Source organism: Rana temporaria, unplaced genomic scaffold, assembly GCF_905171775.1.
Source record: "Rana temporaria unplaced genomic scaffold, aRanTem1.1, whole genome shotgun sequence".
Lineage (NCBI taxonomy): Eukaryota > Metazoa > Chordata > Amphibia > Anura > Ranidae > Rana > Rana temporaria.
In genome coordinates this window covers 39,148-66,760 of record NW_024404571.1, presented here as the reverse complement: position 1 = coordinate 66,760, position 27,613 = coordinate 39,148, and the positions used below count along the sequence as shown (strand labels likewise).

The window sequence follows — 27,613 nt, the reverse complement described above, 5'->3', positions numbered from 1 at the left end:
ATGCTTCTTGTGTCCCCTCATGTTTCTTGTGTCCCCTCATATCCGGTGTCCCCTCACACCTCTGTGTCCTGTGTCTCTGCAGAGCTGCATCCATGCTTCAATGGCGGTGAGTGTATCCAGAAGAAGTCCTGTGACTGCGGTCGGTATAACGCCTCGGGATCGCGCTGTCAGATAGGTATTTGTGTGACTTTCTGAGAATCTCATCCAATCGTTGTGTGTGGCTCGTCCTCCTCATGTGTTCCTCATGTCACCCCGCAGTCTACAACACCGGAGCTGACAGGGAGAACATTTGCCGCACGTGGGGACAATATCACTACGAAACGTTCGATGGCGTTTATTATTATTACCCGGGAACCTCCACCTACGACCTCCTGCGACAGAGCGACCCCGAGGAGCCCAGCTTCGCCATCCAGGTCCGAGAAATCACGGCAGGAGGATCACTTCCCAGATTCCCCGATCGCTTCCCAGATTCCCCGATCACTTCCCAGATTCCCCGATCGTGTCCCAGATTCCCCGATTCACCGATCACTTCCCAGATTCCCCGATCGCTTCCCAGATTCCCCGATCACTTCCCAGATTCCCCGATCGTTTCCCAGATTCCCCGATCACTTCCCAGATTCCCCGATCGTTTCCCAGATTCCCCGATCACTTCCCAGATTCCCCGATTCACCGATCACTTCCCCGATTCCCCGATCACTTCCCAGATTCCCCGATCACTTCCCAGATTTCCCGATCACTTCCCAGATTTCCCGATCACTTCCCAGATTCCCCGATCGTTTCCCAGATTCCCCGATTCACCGATCACTTCCCAGATTCCCCGATCGTTTCCCAGATTCCCCGATTCACCGATCACTTCCCAGATTCCCCGATCGCTTCCCAGATTCCCCGATCACTTCCCAGATTCCCCGATCGTGTCCCAGATTCCCCGATTCACCGATCACTTCCCAGATTCCCCGATCGTTTCCCAGATTCCCCGATCACTTCCCAGATTCCCCGATCGTTTCCCAGATTCCCCGATCACTTCCCAGATTCCCCGATCACTTCCCAGATTCCCCGATCGTTTCCCAGATTCCCCGATTCCCCGATCACTTTCCAGATTCCCCGATCGTTTCCCAGATTCCCCGATCGTTTCCCAGATTCCACGATCACTTCCCAGATTCTGGTGATGTATTCCCAGTGGCAGCTCACCCTATCCTGACCAATCCCAGTGGCAGCTCACCCTACCCTGACCAATCCCAGGCCAGCTCTCCCTATCCTGACCAATCCCAGACCAGCTCACCCTATCCTGACCAATCCCAGGCCAGCTCACCCTATCCTGACCAATCCCAGGCCAGCTCACCCTACCCTGACCAATCCCAGGCCAGCTCTCCCTATCCTGACCAATCCCAGGCCAGCTCTCCCTACCCTGACCAATCCCAGGCCAGCTCTCCCTATCCTGACCAATCCCAGGCCAGCTCTCCCTACCCTGACCAATCCCAGGCCAGCTCACCGTATCCTGACCAATCCCAGGCCAGCTCACCCTACCCTGACCAATCCCAGGCCAGCTCTTCCTATCCTGACCAATCCCAGGCCAGCTCTCCCTATCCTGACCAATCCCAGGCCAGTTCAGCCTATCCTGACCAATCCCAGGCCAGCTCTTCCTATCCTGACCAATCCCAGGCCAGCTCTTCCTATCCTGACCAATCCCAGGCCAGCTCTCCCTACCCTGACCAATCCCAGGCAAGCTCACCCTACCCTGACCAATCCTAGGCCAGCTCACTCTATCCTGACCAATCCCAGCTCACCCTACCCTGACCAATCCCAGGCCAGCTCTCCCTACCCTGACCAATCCCAGGCCAGTTCTCCCTATCCTGACCAATCCCAGGCCAGCTCACCCTATCCTGACCAATCCCAGGCCAGCTCACCCTATCCTGACCAATCCCAGGCCAGGCCCCGCCTTCCGATCTGAATGTCATGTTTTCCTCCATTTGTCTGGTTTCCTTGCAGAGAATTGCCAGCATGCTGGACATTTATTACAGGATGCTGATCTGAGTGTCTCCCCTGCAGGTGCACAATGACAGGGACTGCGGCCCCCGCCCCTACTCCTGTCGGCGCTCCCTCAGTCTATACTTTGCTGGAATCGGGGAAATTACCCTTCAGAACCGAATCGTCCTTCATAACAACGTCAGGTAAGTGGCTGCGACCCCCACCCCATTATACTGAGGGGGAGGGTCATACATGAGGGGGAGGGGGTCATACATGAAGGGGGAGGGGTCATACATGAAGGGGGAGGGGTCATACATGAGGGGGGAGGGGTCATACATGAGGGGGAGGGGTCATACATGAGGGGGGAGGGGTCATACATGAGGGGGAGGGGTCCTACATAAGGGGGAGGGGTCGTACTAGAGGAATGAGGGGGGAGGGGTCATACATTAGGGGGAGGGGTCATACATTAGGGGGAGGGGTCCTACATGAGGGGGGAGGGGTCCTACATGAGGGGGGAGGGGTCCTACATGAGGGGGGAGGGGTCATACATGAGGAGGGAGGGGTCATACATGAGGGGGGAGGGGTCCTACATGAGGGGGAGGGGTCCTACATGAGGGGGGAGGGGTCCTACATGAGGGGGGAGGGGTCCTACATGAGGAGGGAGGGTCATACATGAGGGGGGAGGAGTCATACATGAGGAGGGAGGGTCATACATGAGGGGGGAGGGGTCATACATGAGGGGTCATACATGAGGGGGGAGGAGTCATACATGAGGGGGAGGGGTCATACATGAGGGGGGTGGGGTCATACTAGAGGAATGAGGGGGGAGGGGTCATACTAGAGGAATGAGGGGGGAGGGGTCATACTAGAGGAATGAGGGGTGGGGGTGGGTGGGTCACTCTGGGTGGGTGGGGTCACTTTGGGTGGGGTGGGGGGGTCACTCTGAGGGGGGTCACTCTGGGTGGGGTGGGGGGGTCACTCTGGGTGGAGTGGGGAGGGGGAGTCACTCTGGGTGGGGTGGGGGTTTGTTTGGCTCGGCTTCCCCTGGAGAGTTCTGGGGTCTCCCCGTCCCTCTTATGTGTCCCCCCCCGTGTCTCTAATGGGGGTTCCGGGGGACTGAGGACCCCACTATGATCTGTGATGCTGTGTATATTGTGTGTTGTGGACTCTTTGCTGGGATGGTTTGGGGTGTGGTTGTATTCTATTGTGTGTTGTGGACTCTTTGCTGGGATGGTTTGGGGTGTGGTTGTATTCTATTGTGTGTTGTGGACTCTTTGCTGGGATGGTTTGGGGTGTGGTTGTATTCTATTGTGTATTGTGGACTCTTTGCTGGGATGGTTTGGGGTGTGGTTGTATTCTATTGTGTGTTGTGGACTCTTTGCTGGGATGGTTTGGGGTGTGGTTGTATTCTATTGTGTGTTGTGGACTCTTTGCTGGGATGGTTTGGGGTGTGGTTGTATTCTATTGTGTGTTGTGGACTCTTTGCTGGGATGGTTTGGGGTGTGGTTGTATTCTATTGTGTGTTGTGGACTCTTTGCTGGGATGGTTTGGGGTGTGGTTGTATTCTATTGTCTGTTGTGGGGTCTGAAGCCTCAATTATTATGGGATGTGTGAGTGTGTAGCGCTACCCCCGAAGGAGCCGCTGATTTGTTGTTGGGATCGGCATATTAAAGCGGGGGTTCACCCTATCAACGCAAAAAAAAATATTTTTTTTTCTTCTACCATAAAATCAGGCATTGTAGCGCGAGCTACAGTATGCCTGTCCCGATTTTTTACCCCCGTACTCACCGTGTACTCGTAGATCGAAGATACCGGGGAATGGGCGTGCCTATGGAGACGGAGGATGATTGACGGCCGGCTCTGCCGCGTCACGCTTCTCCGGAAATAGCCAAAATAGGCTTGGCTCTTCACGGCGCCTGCGCATAGCCTGTGCGGAGGCGCCGTGAAGAGCCGAGACCTACTCCGGCTGTCTTCGGGGAGAGTGACGTGCCAGGGCCGGCCGTCAATCATCCTCCCTCTCCCTAGGCACGCCCATTCCCCGCGGGAGACGAAATCTACGATGTCCGAGTACAAGGTGAGTACGGGGGTAAAAAATCGGGACAGGCATACTGTCGCTCGCGCTACAATGCCTGTCTCGATGGTAAAATCGTGTGGGTGAGGGTGAACCACCGCTTTAAGTTACCTTGGTGTTGTCTAATGGGTAGATTCAGGTAGGGGCGCGCAAAACTTAGGGCGGCGTAGCCTAGCGTGTTTACACTACGCCGCCCTAAGTAAGAGAGGAAAGTACATATTCTCAAAGCACTTACCTCCTTACTTAGGGCGGCGGGCGTAAGCGCGCCAAATTCAAATGGGTTGGAGGGGGGCGTGTTTGATGGAAATGAGGCTTGACCTCACGTTTTTGACGTTTTTTCGTACTGCGCATGCGCCGGGCGACTATATTTCCCAGTGCGCATTGCGGCTAAGTACGCCGCACGGGCCTATTGATTTAGACGTGGATGTAAACGACGTAACACCCGATTCGCGGACGACTTACGCAAACGACGTAAAAAATTCGAACCTCGCGGCGGGAACGGCGGCCATACTTTAACATTGTTATTCCACCTAATAGGTCGGATAACTTTAGGCCGCCTAAGGCCTTACGGAAACGGCGTAATTCGACTGCGGCGGGCTGGCGTACGTTCGGGAATCGGCGTACAAACTCATTTACATAATCTACGCCGACCGCAATGGAAGCGCCACCTAGCGGCCATCCGAAAAATTGCAAGCTAAGATAGAACGGCGCAAGCCCTCGTATCTTAGATATGTTTAACCCCTTCCCGACCGCCGCATGTAGATGTACGTCCCTGCCTAGACGCGGGTCGGGGGTCCGATCGGGACCCCCCCGCTACATGCGGCGGGCGGATTCCCGCGGGGAGCGATCCGGGACGACGGCGCGGCTATTCGTTTATATCCGCTCTGTCACGATTGGTCCCCGGAGCTGAAGAACGGGGAGAGCCGTATGTAAACACGCCTTCCCCGTGCTTCACTATGGCGGCGCATCGATCGAGTGATCCCTTTTATAGGGAGACACGATCGATGACGTCACACCTACAGCCACACCCCCCTACAGTTGTAAACACACACTAGGTGAACACTAAATCCTACAGCGCCCCTTGTGGTTAACTCCAACTGATGAGAAGTTTGAACCCACCTGACCTGTGTGTCCATTGTCATTGGACAGTTTAACCCCGCCCTGTTTTCCAAGGGTGGGGGGGGAGGAGTCTATGTGTGATAATAAATGAGTTTGGTGTTTGTCTCTGTAGGGTGACAGTCCCCAGAGCCCATCCCCCTCCACCCCGCCGTCCATTCATCACATCTTTCTCCGCAGGGTGGGGCTTCCATACACAGTGGGGAACGTGAAGATCCAAGCCGTCTCCGGATACGTGGTTGTGCGGCAGCAGTACGTCTTCTCCATGGCGTGGGACGGGAACTCCTCCGTGTATCTGAAGATGAGTCCCGATTACTTCGGAAGGACGCACGGACTTTGTGGGAACAATAACTGGATTCCTCAGGATGATCTGGTGACCAGCTATGGTGAGACCCCCAAATCTACCAACCTGAACCCCCACAATGTTCTTCATGTGGAAACCCCAAATACCAAGAAATGCCAGCCGAGCCGCCACCGCCACCGCCAACGCCGCCACCGCCAACACTGCCACCGCCAACACCGACACTGCCACCGCCAACACTGCCACCGCCACCGCCGACACCGCCACCGCCAACACTGACACTGCCAACACCGACACCGCCACCGCCACCGCCGACACTGCCAACGCCGACACTGCCACCGCCACCGCCAACACTGCCAACACCGACACTGCCAACGCCGACACTGCCACCGCCACCGCCAACACTGCCACCGCCAACACCGACACTGCCAACACCGACACTGCCACCGCCAACACTGCCACCGCCACCGCCAACACTGCCACCGCCAACACCGACACTGCCAACACCGACACTGCCACCGCCAACACTGCCACCGCCAACACCGACACTGCCAACGCCAACACCACCACCGCCAACACCGCTACTGCCAACACCGCTACTGCCAACACCGACACTGCCAACACCAACACTGCCAACGCCGACACCGCCAACACCAACACCGCCAACACCGCCACCGCCAACACTGCCAACACCGACACTGCCAACACCGACACTGCCAACACCGACACTGCCACCGCCAACACTGCCACCGCCACCGCCAACACCGCCACCGCCAACACTGCCAACACCGACACTGCCAACACCGACACTGCCACCGCCACCGCCAACACTGCCACCGCCAACACCGACACCGCCACCGCCAACACTGCCACCGCCAACACCGACACTTCCACCGCCACCGCCAACACCGACACTGCCAACACCGACACTGCCAACACCGACACTGCCACCGCCACCGCCAACACTGCCACCGCCAACACCGACACTGCCAACGCCACCGCCAACACTGCCACCGCCAACACCGACACTTCCACCGCCACCGCCAACACCGACACTGCCAACACCGACACTGCCAACACCGACACTGCCACCGCCACCGCCAACACTGCCACCGCCAACACCGACACTGCCAACGCCAACACCACCACCGCCAACACCGCTACTGCCAACACCGCTACTGCCAACACCGACACTGCCAACACCAACACTGCCAACGCCGACACCGCCAACACCAACACCGCCAACACCGCCACCGCCAACACTGCCAACACCGACACTGCCAACACCGACACTGCCACCGCCAACACTGCCACCGCCACCGCCAACACCGCCACCGCCAACACTGCCAACACCGACACTGCCAACACCGACACTGCCACCGCCACCGCCAACACTGCCACCGCCAACACCGACACCGCCACCGCCAACACTGCCACCGCCAACACCGACACTTCCACCGCCACCGCCAACACCGACACTGCCAACACCGACACTGCCAACACCGACACTGCCACCGCCACCGCCAACACTGCCACCGCCAACACCGACACTGCCAACACCAACACTGCCAACGCCGACACCGCCAACACCAACACCGCCAACACCGCCACCGCCAACACTGCCAACACCGACACTGCCAACACCGACACTGCCAACACCGACACTGCCACCGCCAACACTGCCACCGCCACCGCCAACACCGCCACCGCCAACACTGCCAACACCGACACTGCCAACACCGACACTGCCACCGCCACCGCCAACACTGCCACCGCCAACACCGACACCGCCACCGCCAACACTGCCACCGCCAACACCGACACTTCCACCGCCACCGCCAACACCGACACTGCCAACACCGACACTGCCAACACCGACACTGCCAACACTGCCACCGCCAACACCGACACTGCCAACGCCAACACCGCCACCGCCAACACCGCCAACACTGCCACCGCCGACACTGCCAACACCGACACTGCCAACGCCAACAATACTGCCACTGTCAATAACGTCTTCTCATTCGGTGAATATTGATCGGTATATAACGTCTTCTCATACGGTGAATATTGATCGGTATATAACGTCTTCTCATACGGTGAATATTGATCGGTATATAACGTGTTCTCATACGGTGAATATTGATCGGTGTATAACGTCTTCTCATACGGTGAATATTGATCGGTGTGTATATAACGTGTTCTCATACGGTGAATATTGATCGGTATATAACGTCTTCTCATACGGTGAATATTGATCGGTGTATAACGTGTTCTCATACGGTGAATATTGATCGGTATATAACGTCTTCTCATACGGTGAATATTGATCGGTGTGTATATAACGTCTTCTCATACGGTGAATATTGATCGGTATATAACGTCTTCTCATACAGTGAATATTGATCGGTATATAACGTCTTCTCATACGGTGAATATTGATCGGTGTATAACGTCTTCTCATACAGTGAATATTGATCGGTGTATAACGTCTTCTCATACGGTGAATATTGATCGGTGTGTATATAACGTCTTCTCATACGGTGAATATTGATCGGTGTATAACGTCTTCTCATACGGTGAATATTGATCGGTGTGTATATAACGTGTTCTCATACGGTGAATATTGATCGGTATATAACGTCTTCTCATACGGTGAATATTGATCGGTGTATAACGTCTTCTCATACGGTGAATATTGATCGGTGTGTATATAACGTGTTCTCATACGGTGAATATTGATCGGTATATAACGTCTTCTCATACGGTGAATATTGATCGGTATATAACGTGTTCTCATACAGTGAATATTGATCGGTATATAACGTGTTCTCATACGGTGAATATTGATCGGTATATAACGTGTTCTCATACGGTGAATATTGATCGGTATATAACGTCTTCTCATACGGTGAATATTGATCGGTATATAACGTGTTCTCATACAGTGAATATTGATCGGTATATAACGTGTTCTCATACGGTGAATATTGATCGGTATATAACGTCTTCTCATACGGTGAATATTGATCGGTATATAACGTGTTCTCATACAGTGAATATTGATCGGTGTATAACGTGTTCTCATACGGTGAATATTGATCGGTGTATAACGTCTTCTCATACGGTGAATATTGATCGGTGTGTATATAACGTCTTCTCATACGGTGAATATTGATCGGTATATAACGTCTTCTCATACGGTGAATATTGATCGGTATATAACGTGTTCTCATACGGTGAATATTGATCGGTATATAACGTGTTCTCATACGGTGAATATTGATCGGTATATAACGTGTTCTCATACGGTGAATATTGATCGGTATATAACGTGTTCTCATACGGTGAGTATTGATCGGTGTATAACGTGTTCTCATACGGTGAATATTGATCGGTATATAACGTGTTCTCATACGGTGAATATTGATCGGTATATAACGTGTTCTCATACGGTGAATATTGATCGGTATATAACGTGTTCTCATACGGTGAGTATTGATCGGTGTATAACGTCTTCTCATACGGTGAATATTGATCGGTGTGTATATAACGTGTTCTCATACGGTGAATATTGATCGTATATAACGTCTTCTCATACGGTGAATATTGATCGGTATATAACGTCTTCTCATTCGGTGAATATTGATCGGTGTGTATATAACGTGTTCTCATTCGGTGAATATTGATCGGTGTGTGTATAACGTGTTCTCATACGGTGAATATTGATCGGTATATAACGTGTTCTCATACGGTGAATATTGATCGGTATATAACGTGTTCTCATACGGTGAATATTGATCGGTATATAACGTCTTCTCATACGGTGAATATTGATCGGTGTATAACGTGTTCTCATACGGTGAATATTGATCGGTATATAACGTCTTCTCATACGGTGAATATTGATCGGTATATAACGTGTTCTCATACGGTGAATATTGATCGGTGTATAACGTGTTCTCATACGGTGAATATTGATCGGTATATAACGTGTTCTCATACGGTGAATATTGATCGGTATATAACGTGTTCTCATACGGTGAATATTGATCGGTATATAACGTGTTCTCATACGGTGAATATTGATCGGTATAACGTGTTCTCATACGGTGAATATTGATCGGTGTATAACGTCTTCTCATACGGTGAATATTGATCGGTATATAACGTGTTCTCATACGGTGAATATTGATCGGTGTATAACGTGTTCTCATACGGTGAATATTGATCGGTATATAACGTCTTCTCATACAGTGAATATTGATCGGTATATAACGTCTTCTCATACGGTGAATATTGATCGGTGTATAACGTCTTCTCATTCGGTGAATATTGATCGGTATATAACGTCTTCTCATACGGTGAATATTGATCGGTATATAACGTCTTCTCATACGGTGAATATTGATCGGTGTATAACGTGTTCTCATACAGTGAATATTGATCGGTATATAACGTCTTCTCATACGGTGAATATTGATCGGTATATAACGTCTTCTCATACGGTGAATATTGATCGGTGTATAACGTGTTCTCATACGGTGAATATTGATCGGTGTATAACGTCTTCTCATTCGGTGAATATTGATCGGTATATAACGTGTTCTCATACGGTGAATATTGATCGGTGTGTATATAACGTGTTCTCATACGGTGAATATTGATCGGTATATAACGTGTTCTCATACGGTGAATATTGATCGGTATAACGTGTTCTCATACGGTGAATATTGATCGGTATATAACGTCTTCTCATACGGTGAATATTGATCGGTATATAACGTGTTCTCATACGGTGAATATTGATCGGTGTATAACGTGTTCTCATACGGTGAATATTGATCGGTATATAACGTGTTCTCATACGGTGAATATTGATCGGTATATAACGTCTTCTCATACGGTGAATATTGATCGGTATATAACGTGTTCTCATACGGTGAATATTGATCGGTATATAACGTGTTCTCATACGGTGAATATTGATCGGTGTGTATATAACGTCTTCTCATACGGTGAATATTGATCGGTGTGTATATAACGTCTTCTCATACGGTGAATATTGATCGGTGTATAACGTGTTCTCATACGGTGAATATTGATCGGTATATAACGTCTTCTCATACGGTGAATATTGATCGGTGTATAACGTGTTCTCATACGGTGAATATTGATCGGTATATAACGTCTTCTCATACGGTGAATATTGATCGGTATATAACGTGTTCTCATACGGTGAGTATTGATCGGTATATAACGTGTTCTCATACGGTGAATATTGATCGGTGTATAACGTGTTCTCATACGGTGAATATTGATCGGTATATAACGTCTTCTCATACGGTGAATATTGATCGGTATATAACGTGTTCTCATACGGTGAATATTGATCGGTATATAACGTGTTCTCATACGGTGAATATTGATCGGTATATAACGTCTTCTCATACGGTGAATATTGATCGGTATATAACGTGTTCTCATACGGTGAATATTGATCGGTGTATAACGTCTTCTCATTCGGTGAATATTGATCGGTATATAACGTCTTCTCATACGGTGAATATTGATCGGTATATAACGTGTTCTCATACGGTGAATATTGATCGGTGTATAACGTCTTCTCATTCGGTGAATATTGATCGGTATATAACGTCTTCTCATACGGTGAATATTGATCGGTGTGTATATAACGTGTTCTCATACGGTGAATATTGATCGGTATATAACGTGTTCTCATTCGGTGAATATTGATCGGTATATAACGTCTTCTCATACGGTGAATATTGATCGGTATATAACGTGTTCTCATACGGTGAATATTGATCGGTGTATAACGTGTTCTCATACGGTGAATATTGATCGGTGTATAACGTCTTCTCATTCGGTGAATATTGATCGGTATATAACGTCTTCTCATACGGTGAATATTGATCGGTGTGTATATAACGTCTTCTCATACGGTGAATATTGATCGGTATATAACGTGTTCTCATACGGTGAATATTGATCGGTATATAACGTCTTCTCATACGGTGAATATTGATCGGTGTATAACGTGTTCTCATACGGTGAATATTGATCGGTATATAACGTGTTCTCATACGGTGAATATTGATCGGTGTATAACGTGTTCTCATACGGTGAATATTGATCGGTATATAACGTCTTCTCATTCGGTGAATATTGATCGGTGTATAACGTCTTCTCATACGGTGAATATTGATCGGTGTGTATATAACGTGTTCTCATACGGTGAATATTGATCAGTATATAACGTGTTCTCATACGGTGAATATTGATCAGTATATAACGTGTTCTCATACGGTGAATATTGATCGGTGTATAACGTGTTCTCATACGGTGAATATTGATCGGTGTGTATATAACGTCTTCTCATACGGTGAATATTGATCGGTATATAACGTGTTCTCATACGGTGAATATTGATCGGTATATAACGTGTTCTCATTCGGTGAATATTGATCGGTATATAACGTCTTCTCATACGGTGAATATTGATCGGTATATAACGTGTTCTCATACGGTGAATATTGATCGGTATATAACGTGTTCTCATACGGTGAATATTGATCGGTATATAACGTGTTCTCATACGGTGAATATTGATCGGTATATAACGTCTTCTCATACGGTGAATATTGATCGGTATATAACGTGTTCTCATACGGTGAATATTGATCGGTGTGTATATAACGTGTTCTCATATGGTGAATATTGATCGGTGTGTATAACGTGTTCTCATACAGTGAATATTGATCGGTATATAACGTCTTCTCATACGGTGAATATTGATCGGTATATAACGTGTTCTCATACGGTGAATATTGATCGGTGTATAACGTGTTCTCATACGGTGAATATTGATCGGTGTATAACGTCTTCTCATACGGTGAATATTGATCGGTGTGTATATAACGTCTTCTCATACGGTGAATATTGATCGGTATATAACGTGTTCTCATACAGTGAATATTGATCGGTGTATAACGTCTTCTCATACGGTGAATATTGATCGGTGTGTATATAACGTGTTCTCATACGGTGAATATTGATCGGTGTATAACGTCTTCTCATACGGTGAATATTGATCGGTGTGTATATAACGTCTTCTCATACGGTGAATATTGATCGGTGTATAACGTCTTCTCATACGGTGAATATTGATCGGTGTGTATATAACGTCTTCTCATACGGTGAATATTGATCGGTATATAACGTGTTCTCATACGGTGAATATTGATCGGTATATAACGTGTTCTCATACGGTGAATATTGATCGGTGTATAACGTGTTCTCATACGGTGAATATTGATCGGTATATAACGTGTTCTCATACGGTGAATATTGATCGGTATATAACGTGTTCTCATACGGTGAATATTGATCGGTGTATAACGTCTTCTCATACGGTGAATATTGATCGGTGTGTATATAACGTGTTCTCATACGGTGAATATTGATCGGTATATAACGTCTTCTCATACGGTGAATATTGATCGGTATATAACGTGTTCTCATACGGTGAATATTGATCGGTATATAACGTGTTCTCATACGGTGAATATTGATCGGTATATAACGTGTTCTCATACGGTGAATATTGATCGGTGTGTATATAACGTGTTCTCATACGGTGAATATTGATCGGTATATAACGTCTTCTCATACGGTGAATATTGATCGGTGTGTATATAACGTCTTCTCATTCAGTGAATATTGATCGGTATATAACGTCTTCTCATTCGGTGAATATTGATCGGTATATAACGTCTTCTCATACGGTGAATATTGATCGGTATATAACGTGTTCTCATACGGTGAATATTGATCGGTGTATAACGTCTTCTCATACGGTGAATATTGATCGGTGTGTATATAACGTCTTCTCATACGGTGAATATTGATCGGTGTGTATATAACGTCTTCTCATACGGTGAATATTGATCGGTGTATAACGTCTTCTCATACGGTGAATATTGATCGGTGTGTATATAACGTGTTCTCATACGGTGAATATTGATCGGTATATAACGTGTTCTCATACGGTGAATATTGATCGGTATATAACGTCTTCTCATACGGTGAATATTGATCGGTGTGTATATAACGTGTTCTCATACGGTGAATATTGATCGGTGTATAACGTCTTCTCATTCGGTGAATATTGATCGGTATATAACGTGTTCTCATTCGGTGAATATTGATCGGTGTGTATATAACGTGTTCTCATACGGTGAATATTGATCGGTATATAACGTCTTCTCATACGGTGAATATTGATCGGTGTATAACGTGTTCTCATACGGTGAATATTGATCGGTGTATAACGTGTTCTCATACGGTGAATATTGATCGGTGTATAACGTGTTCTCATACGGTGAATATTGATCGGTGTGTATATAACGTCTTCTCATTCAGTGAATATTGATCGGTGTGTATATAACGTGTTCTCATACGGTGAATATTGATCGGTATATAACGTCTTCTCATACGGTGAATATTGATCGGTATATAACGTGTTCTCATACAGTGAATATTGATCGGTGTATAACGTGTTCTCATACGGTGAATATTGATCGGTATATAACGTCTTCTCATACGGTGAATATTGATCGGTATATAACGTGTTCTCATACGGTGAATATTGATCGGTGTATAACGTCTTTTCATACGGTGAATATTGATCGGTATATAACGTGTTCTCATTCAGTGAATATTGATCGGTATATAACGTGTTCTCATACGGTGAATATTGATCGGTGTATAACGTCTTTTCATACGGTGAATATTGATCGGTATATAACGTGTTCTCATACGGTGAATATTGATCGCTATATAACGTGTTCTCATACGGTGAATATTGATCGGTGTATAACGTGTTCTCATACGGTGAATATTGATCGGTGTATAACGTGTTCTCATACAGTGAATATTGATCGCTATATAACGTGTTCTCATACGGTGAATATTGATCGGTGTATAACGTGTTCTCATACGGTGAATATTGATCGGTGTATAACGTCTTCTCATACGGTGAATATTGATCGGTATATAACGTCTTCTCATACGGTGAATATTGATCGGTGTGTATATAACGTGTTCTCATTCGGTGAATATTGATCGGTATATAACGTCTTCTCATACGGTGAATATTGATCGGTGTGTATATAACGTGTTCTCATACGGTGAATATTGATCGGTGTATAACGTCTTCTCATACGGTGAATATTGATCGGTGTGTAACGTGTTCTCATACGGTGAATATTGATCGGTATATAACGTCTTCTCATTCGGTGAATATTGATCGGTATATAACGTGTTCTCATACAGTGAATATTGATCGGTATATAACGTGTTCTCATACGGTGAATATTGATCGGTATATAACGTCTTCTCATTCGGTGAATATTGATCGGTATATAACGTGTTCTCATACAGTGAATATTGATCGGTATATAACGTCTTCTCATACGGTGAATATTGATCGGTATATAACGTGTTCTCATACAGTGAATATTGATCGGTATATAACGTCTTCTCATACAGTGAATATTGATCGGTGTATAACGTGTTCTCATACGGTGAATATTGATCGGTGTATAACGTGTTCTCATACGGTGAATATTGATCGGTATATAACGTCTTCTCATACGGTGAATATTGATCGGTATATAACGTCTTCTCATTCGGTGAATATTGATCGGTATATAACGTCTTCTCATACGGTGAATATTGATCGGTATATAACGTGTTCTCATACAGTGAATATTGATCGGTATATAACGTGTTCTCATACGGTGAATATTGATCGGTATATAACGTGTTCTCATACGGTGAATATTGATCGGTATATAACGTGTTCTCATTCGGTGAATATTGATCGGTATATAACGTGTTCTCATACGGTGAATATTGATCGGTATATAACGTGTTCTCATACAGTGAATATTGATCGGTATATAACGTCTTCTCATACGGTGAATATTGATCGGTGTATAACGTCTTCTCATTCGGTGAATATTGATCGGTATATAACGTCTTCTCATACAGTGAATATTGATCGGTGTATAACGTGTTCTCATACGGTGAATATTGATCGGTATATAACGTGTTCTCATACGGTGAATATTGATCGGTATATAACGTCTTCTCATACGGTGAATATTGATCGGTATATAACGTGTTCTCATACGGTGAATATTGATCGGTATATAACGTGTTCTCATACGGTGAATATTGATCGGTATATAACGTGTTCTCATACGGTGAATATTGATCGGTGTATAACGTGTTCTCATTCGGTGAATATTGATCGGTGTATAACGTGTTCTCATACAGTGAATATTGATCGGTGTATAACGTGTTCTCATACGGTGAATATTGATCGGTATATAACGTGTTCTCATACGGTGAATATTGATCGGTATATAACGTCTTCTCATACGGTGAATATTGATCGGTATATAACGTGTTCTCATACAGTGAATATTGATCGGTATATAACGTCTTCTCATACGGTGAATATTGATCGGTATATAACGTCTTCTCATACGGTGAGTATTGATCAGTATATAACGTCTTCTCATACGGTGAATATTGATCTCTCTGTATAACATTTTATTTCTCTCATAAATCTTCAGGAAAATTGACGGAAAACATTGAAGAGTTTGTGAACAGCTGGAGGGAAGATCTGCCCCATAAATCCTCCCCCGCCGCTCCTTTCCTGTATGAACCGCCATGTGCCAAGACAAGTCCGCGTGTGACACAGGTACTTCCTGCTTCTAGAGACCGGGGGTGTCCTTGTTGCCTGGAATGGGCCCTGTGCCCCTCCCCTCTCTGGGCCCTGTGCCCCTCCCCCCTCTGGGCCCCACCCCCTCTCTGCACCCCCCTCTGTACCCAACAGGAATTCAAACTCCATCGTGTTATACTGCCACCTGAAGGATATTGGGACAATTGCAGAGCAGGTGTAGGCCAGCCCCTGTATAGCCCTTCCTCTACCCAGCATGCCTTGGTTTTTGTCCTAGGAGGTTGGACGCCATTTCTAAGTCTAATTTTTTTTCTTTGCTTAGTAGAAAGATTCCTCTGTACATTTGCTGATTGGCTGATCCCTACATTGCTGATCCCTACATTGCTGATCCCTACATTGCTGATTGGCTGATCCCTACATTGCTGATCCCTACATTGCTGATCCCTACATTGCTGATTGGCTGATCCCTACATTGCTGATCCCTACATTGCTGATCCCTACATAGCAGCTCCCCGGCTCTGTATTTCCTCAGCACGTGGAGTCTGTAAGATTATAAGCTGTGGGTCGCTTTCAATGGCGCCGGTCTCACCCTGAAGACTCAGTGAGGGAGGCCAGTTGGGCTGAAGACCCGGGAGCCACCTCCCCATTTGCATTGAAGGGGGCCTTTCCAAATTTCCCACCACTGATGCGTTTCACCTCAGTGAGGGTTAAAGCTGAGGGATCGAGCATCGATTTCACTGGCCTGGTAGAGGTCTATGTGTGCACTTCGCTTGTTCTTGGGAACCTCTACTGTTCTAGGGGACCTCTATTGTTCTAGGGGACCTCTATTGTTCTAGGGGACCTCTATTGTGCTAGGGGACCTCTATTGTTCTAGGGGACCTCTACTGTTCTAGGGGACCTCTACTGTTCTAGGGGACCTCTATTGTTCTAGGGGACCTCTATTGTTCTAGGGGACCTCTATTGTTCTAGGGGACCTCTATTGTGCTAGGGGACCTCTATTGTTCTAGGGGACCTCTACTGTTCTAGGGGACCTCTATTGTTCTAGGGGACCTCTACTGTTCTAGGGGACCTCTATTGTGCTAGGGGACCTCTACTGTTCTAGGGGGCCTCTATTGTTCTAGGGGACCTCTATTGTTCTAGGGGACCTCTATTGTTCTAGGGGACCTCTACTGTTCTAGGGGACCTCTATTGTTCTAGGGGACCTCTATTGTTCTAGGGGACCTCTACTGTTCTTGGGGACCTCTATTGTTCTAGGGGACCTCTACTGTTCTAGGGGACCTCTACTGTTCTAGGGGACCTCTACTGTTCTAGGGGACCTCTATTGTTCTAGGGGACCTCTATTGTTCTAGGGGACCTCTACTGTTCTAGGGGACCTCTATTGTTCTAGGGGACCTCTATTGTTCTAGGGGACCTCTACTGTTCTTGGGGACCTCTATTGTTCTAGGGGACCTCTACTGTTCTAGGGGACCTCTATTGTTCTAGGGGACCTCTACTGTTCTTGGGGACCTCTATTGTTCTAGGGGACCTCTATTGTTCTACGGGACCTCTATTGTTCTAGGGGACCTCTACTGTTCTAGGGGACCTCTATTGTTCTAGGGGACCTTTATTGTTCTTGGGGACCTCTATTGTTCTAGGGGACCTCTATTGTTCTAGGGGACCTCTACTGTTCTTGGGAACCTCTATTGTTCTAGGGGACCTTTATTGTTCTTGGGGACCTCTATTGTTCTTGGGGACCTCTATTGTTCTTGGGGACCTCTGTTGTTCTAGGGGACCTCTATTGTTCTAGGGGACCTCTACTGTTCTTGGGGACCTCTATTGTTCTAGGGGACCTCTACTGTTCTTGGGAACCTCTACTGTTCTAGGGGACCTCTATTGTTCTAGGGGACCTCTACTGTTCTTGGGAACCTCTACTGTTCTTGGGAACCTCTACTGTTCTTGGGGACCTCTATTGTTCTAGGGGACCTCTATTGTTCTAGGGGACCTCTATTGTTCTTGGGGACCTCTATTGTTGTTGGGGACCTCTGTTGTTCTTGGGTTATTCTCAGAGTCTCCTTCAGCTCTCTCGGGTGGGACCAAGGCCTCCCCCATGTTTACAGGAACCTCCATGTCCACTTTGAATCTCCTGTGCCCAGTTACTGGAGCAATCTTCCCACAGAGGCTCTGCGCATTCCTCTGCCCTGTTCCCTGCAGAGTCCATCTCCTGAACCCATAAATCAAACAATGCCTATGGGGGGGCCTCTGTCACCATCTGTGATTTAGAGTCCCAGTTGTCTATCTCAGGAGAGGCTGTTCTTGGGTCTCCGTGGTCTCTTGCAGCGGACTATGATTCACAGGGGGTGGGTGGGGTCTTATTGATGAAGGGCATATCACCCTACCATTGGAGTATCGCCCTTTGGCTGGAGGATAGCCTGCTCTTCCACACCTTCTGAGCTCCTACAGATGCAAAGATCTTTCCACTACTCCCAGCTTTTTGAGTCTTTTCCCCTATGAGGCCCGGGAAACACCTTGAAGGGTCCTGAGCCCCACCTAACAAAGAGCCTGTAGGCAGGTGGTGGTGCCCTTTTAATGAGACCACTCTTCTGGTGATGTCATTAGGATTAGTTATGTGCCCTTTTATATTCTGGTGTGGGTGGAGCCCTGGGGACAAGGTGGATGGAAACTGACCACCCCAACCTAGAGCATCTACAATAGGCCTGTAACCTGAAGAGTGGTCGGCCTTCTGGGCCTTAACCCGGGACGATGTGAGGACCCTGTGAGGACCTCCTCCATTGGGGGACTCATGAAGGAGCGTTTGGGAAGATGGCTGGACTCTATGGGTTTGAGTTTCTAGCACTATAGTTGGGAGAGAGTGAAGATGGGGATTGTTGTGTCAGTTAGGCCAGTATAGGTGGGTGATTGGCTGGGACTATCTGTGAGAAAACATGGCAGAGCCCTTCTGATAGACAGGTATGGAGCTGGGCCAGCCTGGCAGGAAATGCCCAATGGAGTTCCTTACAATCCGGAACATTTCCCCTTTGATAAGGAGTTTATATTCTGGACATTCCGGTCACCCACAGAATTACCACCAAAAGGTTGAAGTCGTGCTCACTTTTCAGGTCTTCAGTGGTGGACGAGGAAATTCTCTCCATAGATCCCAGTTTGAAGTGCCCTGATTGGCCCTCTGTCCTGTGTTGGATGTGTCAGGCTTGTGATAAAACCCCTCAGAGGATCCCTCCCCCACTGTGGCCCCCGGAGCGACTGCAGGGAATGTCTGGAGCTTCCTGCTTTAGTTGTGACAGCGCGTTAGAAACGTGAGTCCCTCATGGGGCTGATGGATGTACAGAGGCGGGGGGACTCTCTGGCTACATGTGTTGGGTCAAAAGAAGAGGAATCTGCCGCTCCAGGTGTGTGCAATACCTTGACTGGAACCTAGGAGTGCTATCCCCGGCCCGCCTCCGAAAAAAGAAAAGAAGAAATGGCTGCACAGCCAACGTTTCTAAACGTGCCTTTCATTGGGACACCAGGTGTTCGTCACGGAGACGCGTTTCACACATCTGATCTGTGCTTAATCATGATTAAGCACAGATCAGATGTGTGAAACGCGTCTACATGTGTGTATATATATATAATGTGTGTTTATGTGGCCGGCTTTATATCTCCATCCATGGCTGATCCACAGCCTCTTGGGGAAGTTTCTTCAGATCCTCCTCAGTTCTGTCCCTCATCATTTGGCTGCAGCTCCTGCCGCACTAAACCCACTCGGGGCACATAACTCCTAGAACCATCTTCTATGTTAGTATAGACAGGTCATGTAGGGTCTCCTCTCCCAGGCCTCAGGGTTCTTGGAGAGTCATGGAATCTGGGTCAGGGTTTATTTGTGTTTTAGGCTGGATGACTCCTGCAGGCAAGTCTCTGGTGCCCCCCCCAGGTCTGGAAGTTTGGAGAAACTTCTGGAGGTTAGTGGGCAGAAGACAGGAGGGTTCATCTGCATACTGTCATGAATATGCATCAAGTCTGTTTGCTTACCTGATCTCCATGTCTTCATTAGAGGCTGACCCTGTTCTGGTTTCCCTTTTTATCACTTCCTCTTCCTGTATGGCTCCACCCTAGTCCATCCCAGGAAGCCTATATTAACCGTTGCTCTACAGGTCTGCAGTGCTGTTCAACAGTGTTCCTATGCTTAGTTCCTGTCTGCAGTGTAATCGCTAGTTCCTGTTTGCAGAGTGCTACGATCATCTTCCGTGTACCGTTTTGGCTTGTCCCCGACTTCCCTGTCTGCCTGTGCCCCTGACTATTTGCATGTTCCACGGTTATCCTTGTCTGCCTGTTGCCCTGACCTCGGCTTGCCCATCACCACGGTTTGTCCTGCTGACTGCTTCCCCTTTCTCCCTGCGGAGTGTGACTTGAGGAATCTCGGGGATGCGACCTGGACCCAGTCGCGGCCAAGACCATCCTTACCATCAAAGGCTCTGGTGAATACAAGACTGGGTCTTAGACTCCGCGCCCTGGGTGATCTTGGGTTACGCTTCCTCCCTGCCAGCAGTAGTCGGCTATAGGGTTCACTTCCCTGTGGTGCATCCCTGACCCCTACGGGGTGCACTTGTCACCTGGCCTCAGGTGACCTGACAGTTTGAACAGCCATGAATCCGGCCGACATGCCGCTCCCCGCAGATGATCCATTACAGTGCATTGTTCGCAGACTCGAGACGCATGAAGCTAATCAGGATCAGGTGATGCGTTTCCTTCAGGATCTGGCTTCCCGCTTTGATCAGCTTCAGACCTCGCTGGGAACCCCGAATCCACAACCCCAAGTACAACCAGCAGCTGCACCTGTTGCACCAGTCGCAGAGTCGCATTCACTGAAGTTATCACCTCCAATCCGCTTTTCTGGAGACTCCAAAGCCTGCAGGGGATTCCTTAGCCAATGCACTATTCATTTTGAGCTCCTGCCCCAGTACTTCTTGTCTGATCGGGCCAAGATAGCCTATATCATTTCTCTCCTCTCCGGGGAAGCCTTAGCCTGGGCTGCCCCTCTGTGGGAATTGAATGATCCAGTGGTTTCTAGCCTGCCTGTTTTCTTGAAACTTTTTCGGAATATCTTTGAAGAACCGGCTCGTGTCTCTTCAGCAGCCAGCGCCCTTTTACGTCTCCGCCAAGAATCCCGTTCAGTGGGACAATATTCTCTTCAGTTCCGTATCCACTCAGCTGAACTGAGCTGGAACAATGAGGCCTTAGTCGCAACCTTTTTGCATGGCCTATCTGATAGAGTGAAGGATGGACTAGGGTGGAGCCATACAGGAAGAGGAAGTGATAAAAAGGGAAACCAGAACAGGGTCAGCCTCTAATGAAGACATGGAGATCAGGTAAGCAAACAGACTTGATGCATATTCATGACACATACTTAGGGGAGCTTAGCCAATCCCCAGGTGGTGGGCCTGGCATGGCGATTAAGGAGCCAGGTGGAGTCAAGGGGAGACAGTTGGTGGCCTATGTGGTCCTCTAGGTGTAGGGGGGCCCTACAGTGAGGACATCGGCACTCTCAGGGATACTACAAGAAGAAAGTCTGACATGTGTGGTGTGCTTCACCCCCCCCCCCCAGATCTCTGGAGCAGCCAGGAGGGCTGGTAGGATCTGCTGAGTAGTGGACCTTGGACCAGATCCACAGAGGGAGGGGATTACTCCTGCAAGCAGTTACCCCAGATTTGTGCTACTTTCCAGAAGGGCCCCGGGCCCTTAACCTGTAATGGACTCTTGCTATTATTTGTACAGAGAAGAAGACTATCCTCAAGGTTTGCCGTGTTCATCATCTGCTGGGCATCCCATAAATCCTTTCCCCATCCAAGTTGTTACCCCTGAAAACCAACAAGTTACGGGACTGACTTCTCCTGGCTGCAAGTGGAAAAATGCGTGTTGCCTGGCTGTGCGGGAATAGGAAAGTTGGTCACTAGTGGCCTCCATGGGGGTAGAAGTACATACCCACCTTCATCCCAACCTACCTGTAATGGCTACCCACTGGTGTGAGGGTCTCAGCCGTTGGAGACGTCCTTTTCCCTGGCAAGCTGCGATATGCAGGTACCGCCGGTATATCCCATCGAACGCCCTTCCAAGAAACGAGGCGTGCTACGTTTGAAGGGTCAAGCAGACTGACTTTATTTTCCACATTTTTCCTCCTTATATCTGGTTACAACTGTACAGAAACAAATGACACTCCCCCCTCATCACACACTAAGGCTAATTACTAAACATTCTTTAATTAATAACAACAAAACCTTCACCCACTCCGTCTCCTAGGCAGACGTTTCGTCTCCGCATACAGAGACAGTGTTATCACACATAAACAGTTTTTAGCATGCATAATTATAGTTCTGAGAGCAGACCTGGGATTAACACCTGTCCATTACAACACCTTTACACAAGGACAATGGACTGCCTCCCAGGCCCTGACGCAATTAGCATGTCACTAGACTGAGTCATAGAATATTGACTGGTTGGGGTCACAATTAACCAACATCTTGTAGTCTCTCAAGATCCTGCAATTATTATCAATGTCCAGGCAGAATAGTCCATAATCCGTTACACTGCCCCCCTTTTGTGGAACACTCCGGCAGACCCGGATTGATCCTTTTCGGATCAACTTGGGGATGTCCGGTCTGCTGTTAGGGTAAAAGTTCCGTTTGCCTGGACAGTCCGTCGGCCTTCTCACTGGCTTACCAGGTCGGTAGCTGATGGTGACGGTGAATAATAGAATTCAATTCTGGAACAGTCACTTGCTTTGCTCTCTCAATGGCTCCCAAAACCTGTTGCTGATGCTCTTGGGACAGATACGGCACCACCTGGATGCAAATCCCATTTAATCTTTTGACAATTTCCGCCTGTTTGTGCATTTCAATGTTCAAGCCACGGGACATCTCATAATACGTGACATAGTGTCGTTGCATCTCTGATTTCTCACTGGCCAACTTGTCACATTCCCATTTTAGACTGTGATATTGTGCCGGATCTACAGTACATGTCGGGGAAGGTAGTCTTACCCGGTTCTCAGCAGCAAGTGGGTTGATTCCAGCAACGCGGGTGGTCACGGCACAAGCAGCAGCAGGTGTAGGTAAATAAGCCGAAGTCAGAGGGCCAATGTCGTTGCCCAGAACCACCTCGGCAGGTAGGTTGTCCATGATACCAACTGTGGTCTTTCCTGACCCGGCTCCCCAGTCTAAGTGCACCCGGGTGGTGGGTACGCGAAATACAGCACCCCCTGCGACCCGGACGGCAACTGTGCGAGTGGACACGTTCTCTGGCTTTACCAGATGTTTTTGAATCAGAGTGATAGTAGTCCCGGAATCTCTTAGGCCTTGTGCTACTTGTCCATTCACTCGTACCTCCTGACGGTGATGCTGACGGTTATCCGGAGAGGCCGCTTGTATTGGGTCTGCCTCATACCAAATTCCCAGACATTCCTCAGGGCCCCCTTCGGTCTCCAGGCAGTGGTCCGCAGAGGGACGTGATGGAGTGACCTCTGTGTTGGGTGTTGTGTGCGTCTCCAATTGTTATTTGTAGCTCTCAAAGGGCAATAACGAGCAATATGTCCCGTGTCGCTGCAGTGATGGCACGTCACCCTAGGCGAATCCCGGGGGTAGTTGCTAGGCCCCTGAGGACGTGGTGGGACTGGAGCCCGAAACTCTGGGCATGGGGTGACGGTTGGAGTACGCGGTTCTACCTTCTGAGCCAGCCGTGTAGTACCCTGGCTTACTTTCCTTGTCTCCGCGTACTCATCTGCTAGCCGAGCCGCCTCGTTTAAGTTAGCGGGACGGCCATCCCGTACCCAGTCTTGTATGTCTGCGGCCAGGTCTTGGAAGAAATGTTCCATTAGGAACAGCTGCAATACTTCCTCCCCGGTGTTGGCCTTGCACCCTTGGACCCAAAGGGATGCCACCCTTTGTAACTGGTTGGCCCATTCCATGTGGGAGTCCACAGCCATCTTCTTGGACTCCCGGAAGCGCCGGCGGTAGGCTTCTGGCGTTGCGGCGTATCGGGTTAGCAGCGCCTTTTTAACTTGCTGGTATTGTAAAATATCCTCTGGAGCGAGAGCCCGAAAGGCTTCATTGGCTTTGCCCGACAATTTCCCTGACAAAATAGTGACCCATTGGTCTGGTGGTACCTGGTGTAGTGAGCACTGCCTCTCAAAGTCCGCCAAATATCCATCGATTTCCTCCTCACTTTCTACAAAAGCTTTAAATGCAGTGAACGGTATTTTCTTTCCTGTAGCAGCAGGTGGGGGGGTAGGAACTGCAGGTGTAATGGGCTGTCTCGCTCTTACCAGTTCCAGTTCTTGTCCCCTCTTCGTTTGTATCTCTTCCCTTGCTTCCCGGAACAGCTGGTTTATTAGTTCCACGGACGTTTCTGGATACAAGGATAATCTCCGCTGTACAATCCCAGTAATTACATCTTCTTTGCTGACCGGTGCAAGGGGCTCCGTTCCTTCCATGGATCCATCCATTTCGTCCAGCTCCAGCAGTTCAGCTATCAGCTCCCTCCGTGGTCTGTTGCTGGCGCTCCTACCACGACTCTCCAATAGATCTTTTAGTGTGGATCTTTTCAGCCTGGCGTACTGCGACTCCATTCAGCACTTGCTCTTTGGATAAAAGGACCATCCCACTGCTGCCACCAATGTAACGGCTACCCACTGGTGTGAGGGTCTCAGCCGTTGGAGACGTCCTTTTCCCTGGCAAGCTGCGATATGCAGGTACCGCCGGTATATGCCATCGAACGCCCTTCCAAGAAACGAGACGTGCTACGTTTGAAGGGTCAGGCAGACTGACTTTATTTTCCACCTTTTTTCTTCCTTATATCTGGTTACAAACTGTACAGAAACAAATGACACTCCCCCCCTCATCACACACTAAGGCTAATTACTAAACATTCTTTAATAACAACAAAACCTTCACCCACTCCGTCTCCTAGGCAGACGTTTCGTCTCCGCATACAGAGACAGTGTTATCACACATAAACAGTTTTTAGCATGCATAATTATAGTTCTGAGAGCAGACCTGGGATTAACACCTGTCCATTACAACACCTTTATACAAGGACAATGGACTGCCTCCGTGGCCCTGACGCAATTAGCATGTCACTAGACTGAGTCATAGAATATTGACTGGTTGGGGTCACAATTAACCAACATCTTGTAGTCTCTCAAGATCCTGCAATTATTATCAATGTCCAGGCAGAATAGTCCATAATCCGTTACACTACCCTTTGTAGGGGGTCCTCTTCTGACTTTAGAGTGTCCATCGGTCTCCGGGGTCTTTGGTTCCCCCTTTCCTCGGATATCTCATATGAGATCCATTGTGTAACCCGTTCTCCTCATTTGTATCCCGGGACCTCCCTTCCCCCGAATTCCGGGCCTTCCCTTGACAGACGGACTCCTCTCTTCTGGGGACTGGCATGGTCATAAGGAATCAGGAGGAGTCTCCTCTCCTCTGGGGACTCCTCTCCTCTCCTCTGAGGACTCCTCTCCTCTGGGGAGTCTCCTCTCCCCTGGGGACTCCTCTCCTCTGGGGACTCCTCTCCTCTCCTCTGGGGACTCCTCTCCTCTCCTATCCTCTGGGGACTCCTCTCCTCTCCTCTGGGGAGTCTCCTTTCCTCTCCTCTGGGGAGTCTCCTCTCCTCTCCTCTGGGGACTCCTCTCCTCTCCTCTGGGGAGTCTCCTCTCCTCTGGGGAGTCTCCTCTCCTCTGGGGACTCCTCTCCTCTGGGGAGTCTCCTCTCCTCTGTCGGTAGTTGTCGCGTTTCGGTGGAATTTTTGGTTCCCGGCGTCTTGCTGGTTATGGCTTTGGGGAGTCGGGAATGAGGGGCGGGGATCGGGGTGATTGGCGGGGGTTGGGCAGGTTGTTGGGTTGTGTGATGTCATCTCTTCTCTCTCTCCAGATGTCACACTCGCTGTGCTCCGCCCTTCTCCAAGATCCATTCCACACATGTCACCACGTGGTCAGCCCCTCCCCCTTCATGGCCAGCTGTGCTACTGACCTCTGCAGGTGAGTAATGGTGACCCCTCAGGGTAATGGTGACCTCTGTGGGTAATGGTGACCTATGTGGGTAATGGTGACCTCTGTGGGTAATGGTGACCTCTGTGGGTAATGGTGACCTCTGTGGGTAATAGTGACCTCTGTGGGTAATGGTGACCTCCTGAGGGTAATGGTGACCTCCTGAGGGTAATGGTGACCTCTGTGGGTAATGGTGACCTCCTGAGGGTAATAGTGACCTCTGTGGGTAATGGTGACCTCTGCGGGTAATAGTGACCTCTGTGGGTAATGGTGACCTCTGCAGGTAATGGTGACCTCTGTGGGTAATGGTGACCTCTGTGGGTAATGGTGACCTCTGCGGGTAATGGTGACCTCCTGAGGGTAATGGTGACCTCTGTGGGTAATGGTGACCTCTGCGGGTAATGGTGACCTCCTGAGGGTAATGGTGACCTCCTGAGGGTAATGGTGACCTCTGTGGGTAATGGTGACCTCCTGAGGGTAATGGTGACCTCTGTGGGTAATAGTGACCTCTGTGGGTAATGGTGACCTCCTGTGGGTAATGGTGACCTCTTTGGGTAATGGTGACCTCTGTGGGTAATAGTGACCTCCTGAGGGTAATGGTGACCTCTGTGGGTAATGGTGACCTCTGTGGGTAATGGTGACCTCTGCGGGTAATGGTGACCTCCTGAGGGTAATGGTGACCTCTTTGGGTAATGGTGACCTCTTTGGGTAATGGTGACCTCCTGAGGGTAATGGTGACCTATGTGGGTAATGGTGACCTCCTGAGGGTAATGGTGACCTCTTAGGATAATGGTGACCTCTCAGAATAATGGTGACCTCTGTGGGTAATGGTGACCTCCTGTGGGTAATGGTGACCTCCTGAGGGTAATGGTGACCTCTGTGGGTAATGGTGACCTCCTGTGGGTAATGGTGACCTCCTGAGGGTAATGGTGACCTCTGTGGGTAATGGTGACCTCCTGAGGGTAATGGTGACCTCTGTGGGTAATGGTGACCTCCTGAGGGTAATGGTGACCTCTGTGGGTAATAGTGACCTTTGTGGGTAATGGTGACCTATGTGGGTAATGGTGACCTCTCAGGATAATGGTGACCTATGTGGGTAATGGTGACCTCGTGAGGGTAATGGTGACCTCCTGAGGGTAATGGTGACCTCCTGAGGGTAATAGTGACCTCCTGAGGGTAATGGTGACCTCTGTGGGTAATGGTGACCTCTCAGGATAATGGTGACCTATGTGGGTAATGGTGACCTCCTGAGGGTAATGGTGACCTCTGTGGATAATGGTGACCTCTCAGGATAATGGTGACCTCTGTGGGTAATGGTGACCTCTGTGGGTAATGGTGACCTCTCAGGATAATAGTGACCTCCTGTGGGTA

At 48.6% G+C, this 27,613-nt stretch overlaps 1 protein-coding gene across 1 annotated transcript; it reads left to right on the top strand.

The window, feature by feature from the left end:
- On the top strand, positions 1 to 27,537 carry LOC120922634 (otogelin-like). Its single transcript, XM_040334721.1, has 7 exons — positions 1 to 175; positions 259 to 413; positions 2,047 to 2,168; positions 5,333 to 5,538; positions 16,121 to 16,248; positions 26,127 to 26,233; positions 27,456 to 27,537. The coding sequence occupies exons 1-7, from the start codon at positions 1 to 3 to the stop codon at positions 27,535 to 27,537; spliced, it is 975 nt and encodes a 324-aa protein (XP_040190655.1).
- Positions 27,538 to 27,613: the final 76 nt, after the last annotated feature.

What these genes read in the sequence shown, in the direction of transcription:
- LOC120922634 (XM_040334721.1), top strand. Translation starts at nt 1, where the DNA reads ATGCTTCTTGTGTCCCCTCATGTTTCTTGTGTCCCCTCATATCCGGTG. An exon ending in CAAGTCCGCGTGTGACACAG is followed by an intron (nt 16,249 to 26,126) that starts GTACTTCCTGCT and finishes CTCTCTCTCCAG; the next exon opens with ATGTCACACTCGCTGTGCTC. An exon ending in TGTGCTACTGACCTCTGCAG is followed by an intron (nt 26,234 to 27,455) that starts GTGAGTAATGGT and finishes GTGACCTCTCAG; the next exon opens with GATAATGGTGACCTATGTGG.